We start from the raw sequence: 6,427 nt of genomic DNA on the forward strand, positions 1-6,427 counted from the left end.
GTGGGGTCTATTGTGTTTTAACCAAACATTTTAGTTTAAAGGGTTTTATATAAAAGGCAATTCAAATACTCCACAACTCAAAGATAATGTTGGATCTGGTTTAAATAAAGTAATAAAATCCAGAAAATCTACTGCAAGGCCGGGAACTCTGCACAGCAGGTTCCGTAGCAGAGCAGGTTAAAATCAATGCCTTCACTTGTCAGTCTTAATTTGCTTTGGTCTTTTAGAAGGTAGAGGCATGCTATTACTGAAGGCAAGCCGCCCTCCTCGTTAGATTAAGGAGGGTTTTCATCCAGCTTTTTTTCAGAAGTACTAAATAAGTGAAGATTTCTATTCGTTTTTAATTGTTTTGAAAAATATTGACTCTGTGTTCTGTGGTTCACTTAATATGCTTAATGTAAAATAAAGCTTATGCTTTGAATTTATGTTTCATTTAGTGCTGTGCAAGCATCTGCAGAACATCAGAAAAGACTTCAACAGTTCTTGGAGTTCAAAGAATAGTTAAGTAATATAAACTGTGTTCATTACACTGCTGATACAACTACAGATGGGACAGTAAATGTTCAGCATTCTTGGATCAGAAGAAAATGGATTAATTAGATGCTTCCTTTGTCGTGGTGGTTGCTTTGAAAATTATACTTTAATGGGAGAAATCATGGAAAGAAATTCTCAACAGAATAACTGGAAACTGCTTTTTCTGTACCGATTGCTTTTTGTGTGTGTGGTATAATAAAATATTCGATTTTACAGAAGTATCTATGGCACTAGAAATGTTTGTAGCTTATATAGCTTAATAATAATAACTAGAAAATGTATAAAATTTACTTTTGGGAGGAGTAGAGCCAGTTCAGAAGGTAAAATAGTTTAACTTGATCCAGTCTTCCTTCCTAATTGTTCTGAGAGTTTAGCTCTCTGTAAACTCAAAATACATAAACTTTTTTGGAGTAGGTTCTGTTTACTGAAGGATAAAAAGGGTAACAGTGGGGGAAAAGTCACAAAAAATATTGTATAAAGGACATATTTTGTTAATCTGTTAGGTTGTGTTTTTGTTTCCAGGAACAAATTAAATTTGCATGATTGTCCAAAAAAAAAACTCAATTTACAGATGCTAACTCTGTATAAAAGAATGTGGAAAAATTCAGTTCTTAAGTTACAAATTAAACATTCACATTTGGTTTTTGAAAGACAATTGACTTACCTCTATGAATTTATTTTGTATCATGCTAGTAAACAATAAGTGTATGGGTATTTCCCCAACTAGTTTTGCTTTCTTTTTCTGGAACAAAACTAAATGTTTCAAATGAGAGAAGTTTTCCGAGAGAAACCAGGAAACTTTCCCTTTGTTCCCCACCCTCATCTTCATTAGATCAGGTTGTTTTGTAAAGCTGATTTGGCCTCACAGAGGGTGCAACCCATGCCATGTTAACTGGCTAGTTGAAACATATTAGGAAGATCTTTACAGCCAGAAGCGACTTAGTCATCAACTAGCAAGTGAAACCGAAACGTCAGAGGGATTACTGTCCTTAGAAGTAGGTTGTATGTCCCCAAAGTAAGTGAGGTAATTTTATAATTTATTAGATCAACTTCTTTGGAGATGAAAGATTGGAAATCTTAATGGTAGATATTCACTGGACTAGCTTTGGACTGAAATGCTCCCTAGTAATTCTTTTTCTATTGCATTTTCCCTCCAGTGTCCCCCAAGTTTTTCTTTAAAGTCAGCGCAGTAGTTATTGTCTGTGATTCTTTAATGTGGTATATATGTCTACCATTTGTCTGATTACTTGATGTATTATATCTTGATTTATTTGTTGCCCCTTCAACCAGTACATGCCAAATCATAAATGAATCCTGCTGGCCTTCAAAGTGTCTTTATGAGGCATTTCCCTGGTCAAGTGCTTAGAGTATCTAGGCTGTTGCCTTTTTTTGTTGGGTATTTTTTTTTCCCCTTTGGTCTGAAGTGGAGTTGATCTCTCTTTTGAATGTAAACATTGAAATTCGAATGTGGAAGTTACTTACAGATAACAAGAAAATTATGCTAGGTTGACTGAGAACTGTTGAGTTTCATGTTTTAAAGCCATTGAGCTTTTTATAATTCCATGCTCTGTGCTGCCCATGGCTGAGGCATTTGGGGGGAAAAGGACTCTTAACCTTATGCTTCCATTAAAGAATTGTGGTATTTAACCCATTGGATTCCTGAGGCTGACAGTGGGATGAATCCTTTAAACTGTGACTTACTTGGATAAAACATCTGGCTAAGTTTAGGTTTTTGTCATTTCCCATATACTTTGGTCAAACACATTTGAGGAGCAATGTGAAAATTTCTAAGGTGTTCATCCCTATTTTTTCTCAAGAGACTGTGCTGGATACACACTTCACACAATGTCTGCCTGGTGCAAATTTGGAAACTGCCTCCCCAAATCTGGATTGTATTTAGTAGATAAGGAAGTCAGTTGTGTGTTGTTAATCTCCACACCATCTGTTGGGAGTAGGGCATGGCTCAATCACCTGCTATTAAAGAGAGCCCTTTCGCCTTTGTACAAGGAGGAGGCTCTTAGGAAGGCCAGCAGGAGGAGACAAGCATTTCCTTTAATGAGGTCACACCCTGCCTGTGAACCCATTGGCCTGAAAACTAGAGAATGTTCTTTAAAAGCTGTTTTCTGACTGTCAGTACAAAACACGATTGTATCAGCTCTTGTAAAATGTTTTCTTGACCCTCACAGAAGGTATAAATCCACATAACTTCATTCCTGGAGAACTGGCTGAGGTGGGAAGCCCCATAAAAAGACTGGCAGGACCCCCAAGCAGGGCCACTACTCTCATGCTGGCACCATCCGGTTCCCTGGCCCAGAGGCTCTATCTCACTTTTTGCCTCTGAAATGGCTTACTTACCCCTAAAATTCTATTGGTTCCCTGAGCTCACTTCTGATTGGTTATTTCCTTCACTCCTGACTGGTCCACTTTCCTAACTTCTGATTGGTCTGTTTGTAGTACTTCATTTGCATGGAGCTCACTCCTGATAGGTTATTTCTCTCACTCCTGATTGGTCCATTCCCCTTACTCCTGATTGGTTATTTCTCTCACTCCTGATTGGTCTAGTTCTACAAAGCTTGTTCCTGGTTGGTCAATTTCTGTTATACTTTATTTGCATATGACGTTGCAAAGTGTAAAACTGGCAGCCTATAAAGGCCTGTGTAAACCTACAGACAGGGTCCAGAGCTTAGAGTGTTAACTCCTCTGGGCCTGCTGGCGTAATAAACCTGAGTTCTCCAACTCTCCCCGTGCTGCTTGATCTCTCGCCCGGATCCAGGCTGCTGTCACCACTGAGCTGTAACACATTTTTCTGCAACATTTCAAACTGTTCTAGAGTACAAACAAACAAACAAACAAACTTGTGTAGTTGAATAGACATGGATAAGCAACAATTTGTTATTTTGCTGGATTTATTCCTTGGTAATTGTATGTCTTCCTGTAAATATGGTAATCTGTGTATATTCTTTTGTGTATCACTGACACTGAATTGGGTAGAAAAATAAATTGACAGGTTTTTCAAATGAAACTACTGAAATACGTATATCTGTGGGGTCAGTTACTTAGTATCTGGTATGTGTGTGTGTGTTTCCTTAGTCACTTCGATTATCTCAGAGTTGTTGCTTATAGAACCTGAAAAGGTTTAATTTTTTGAGAAATCAGCTTTTGCCCCTAACTGGACTAATCTAGTGGGTGATCTGTGTTTAATGGTAACTCTAAGGAGTCTGAATTCTAAAAGTCTCTTTGTTGTCCTGCCTATCTTTCTTCCAAAATTAAGCAAAGGATGCAGGTGGTAAGAGCTTTTTTTCTTGCCAGAATAGCATTTCTAATGAATCATATTCCCCCAAACTAACAGTTATGTCTGTCAGCTTTACTTAAATTAGTCTAAACTTCACCTCAAGATAATTGAGGTACTATACTAAGTAAGGCCCTCAGCTTCCTCTTTTGCTCTCCCAATTCAGTCATCTTTCTTTACAACCAAATAGTTTTAAAGCCAAGATGACTTTAATTTGTCAGTTAATAATCCAGCTATTTCTTAACAAGCTGCTGACCACCATTTAAAAATAAGTAAAATTGTTATTTTTTGGAGGGGGTAGGAAGAGGGCTAGGTAAGCACATACCCCTTTAAGAATTCTCAGTCATGGCCCTGAGCAGCCTTGGCAGTTGCTGTGGTGCTGTGCATGTTGATGGAGAGCTAGCTAATCATTCAGAAATATTCACTGAATATCTGTTATGGCCAGCTGTTAGAGACAAATTGACCATGAACAAGACAGCCCTTGCCCTCCAGGAGTCTATCATCTAACGCAGTGGCGTTTGAAACTTGGACTCAGAAACACCAGACTCACAGAGAGTGCTTGTTAGAGGTGCGGAGTCTGGGTTCCCCTTTGGTGCAGATTCCGCTTCAGGCGGTCTGGACTGGTTCCCAAGAGATGTAGTTTGTAACAAATTCCAAGCAGTGTTCTGAGAAATCACACTGTGAGAATGGCTTATCCTACATCAGGAGTTACCAAATTTAACACGCATCAGAATCACTTAGAAAACTTGTTGAAGCACAGATTACTGGGCCTCACATCCAGAGTTTCGGATTCCGTAAGTCTGGGATGGGGCCCACGAGTCTGTATTTCTAACAAATGTCCAGACAGTATGAGTGCTGCTCATCAGGAGACCACACTTTGGGAACCACGGGTCTAGTGGATTTTCTCATAAGTGGTGTTCTCTCAGATGAGTGCCTGAAGCATATGAACTACGACTTGCTGTGAGGTAGAGTTCTTCCATCTGATTCATCTGTTGGGAAGCTTGAAGAGTACGGCTAGATCCCATAGGTAGTGTTGGAATGCTGAGAAATATTCAGGTGTTCGTACGCTTACCTTGAAATTGCAGCAGGGGTTTGACATGTGTTGCTCTCTCACACCATTATGTGCTCGTGTCCATTTTGTTCCCCTTTGCCTGAATTTCTGTCTTGGTAAACTTCCTATTTTTCGCGATGAGCTTTAGCTTTCCCACATACCCCCAGATGGATTTCATTGTGTTTTTTCAGTGCTCTGTCATTCTTTTTTGGACTGTATCACGTTGAAGTGTAACTTAACTGATTACAAATCTGTCCCCTTGTAGATTATGCTCCCTCTCCTTCCAGGATTCCAGTTACACTTTCTCCATGTATCACCTGTGTCTTAATCTGTCTTACCTAATTTAGTATTTTTGACTTTCCATGCTTTATTCTGGATAGTTTCTTCTGACCTATCTTACAAGTCATTTTCTTCAATACTTTCTGTGTTGAATCAGTTAAACTTATCTCTTACACTAACAATAGCTTCCCAATATATAAGTGAAAATTAGCAGTCCTTTTTAAGGTTACTTTAGTTTTCATCTTTAGTGGAACTTCTATAATTCTGAAATCCAAAGGTTTTTTTAATTGGAAAGTTTGGTAACAAAATATGTTTGGCAGCTAAACCTGACCTTATCTGATATTAGCTATTTGTAGACCTAATGTATTCCACATAGTATGACTGTGTTTACATTCAGTGTAGTATGTTTGATTATGAGGTGCTGTCCCAGACCCTAGGGGAGCGTTATGTAACATACATCATTATTACCTTTCTAAAAATCTGAAAAATTCTTTATTCTGAAATATCTAGCCTCAGGAGTTTAAGACAAGGTGTGGTAGACCGTTGTAGACCTGTTTTTGTAAAATTCTGATTCATCCATTTACTCATTCAGCATTTACTCACTACCTGCTGTATACCAGGCCCGTGATAGGCACTGGTGGTACAAAATCATAGACCTTGCCCTCAGAAGAGCTCACTGCCTTGTGTGAGAGAAGTAAGTGGAGGTAACCCTTGCTTGCAAAGACCTTTTCTCTACTAATGTACGAAACTGGTGTGTCTTGCTGTTTGGCTGTTGATGAGCATCTTTTCCATTCCTAGCCTGCCTGACGTGCAGCATCTCCTTAGGCGTCCTGATTCCAGCCCCTTTTGTCACTTGCATTATTTTGCAGGAGCCGTGTAGCCCAACCTTGTCTTCAGTTCCTCATGTTCTCTCTGCACACAAGTCTTACCAGATGCTGTTGAGTGTGCCTTGCAAGTGATCCTGATGGTAAGAAAGTTCTGGAAGAACCGGGGGATGTCTGTGGCAGAGAAACATTGGAAGATGACCTCTAAATCACAGGCTTTTATTTGACAGTCTTTTGAAGATAGTTGACTTGTGATTGACTTACCCTTTTTAATCTCTCAATTTATTAGTAACAATGGTCTTCAAAGAATCTGAAACACTAGTTCCTCCTAACTGTATTATGTTTCTTAGTGGCAAAGACACAGTTTTCACTTCTACTTAGCTTAAGCATAAGGAGAGGAGTTGACTCCTAAGAGCATAGGAATCTCAATGAGCACAAGTATAGATTTGC

At 38.9% G+C, this 6,427-nt stretch overlaps 1 protein-coding gene across 4 annotated transcripts in view; it reads left to right on the forward strand.

Moving 5' to 3' along the window:
- Positions 1–1,189, forward strand: part of NDC1 (NDC1 transmembrane nucleoporin) — a 44,694-nt gene extending 43,505 nt beyond the window's left edge. For all 4 annotated transcript variants that reach the window (XM_074376450.1, XM_010951770.3, XM_074376451.1 and 1 more), the window contains one exon: positions 438–1,189. In XM_074376450.1, coding sequence (XP_074232551.1) covers positions 438–501 — 64 coding nt within the window. In that variant the 3' untranslated portion in view covers positions 502–1,189. The remainder of the gene's footprint in view (positions 1–437) is intronic.
- The last annotated feature ends 5,238 nt before the right edge of the window (positions 1,190–6,427 follow it).

Source organism: Camelus bactrianus, chromosome 13 (assembly GCF_048773025.1).
Source record: "Camelus bactrianus isolate YW-2024 breed Bactrian camel chromosome 13, ASM4877302v1, whole genome shotgun sequence".
Taxonomy (NCBI): domain Eukaryota; kingdom Metazoa; phylum Chordata; class Mammalia; order Artiodactyla; family Camelidae; genus Camelus; species Camelus bactrianus.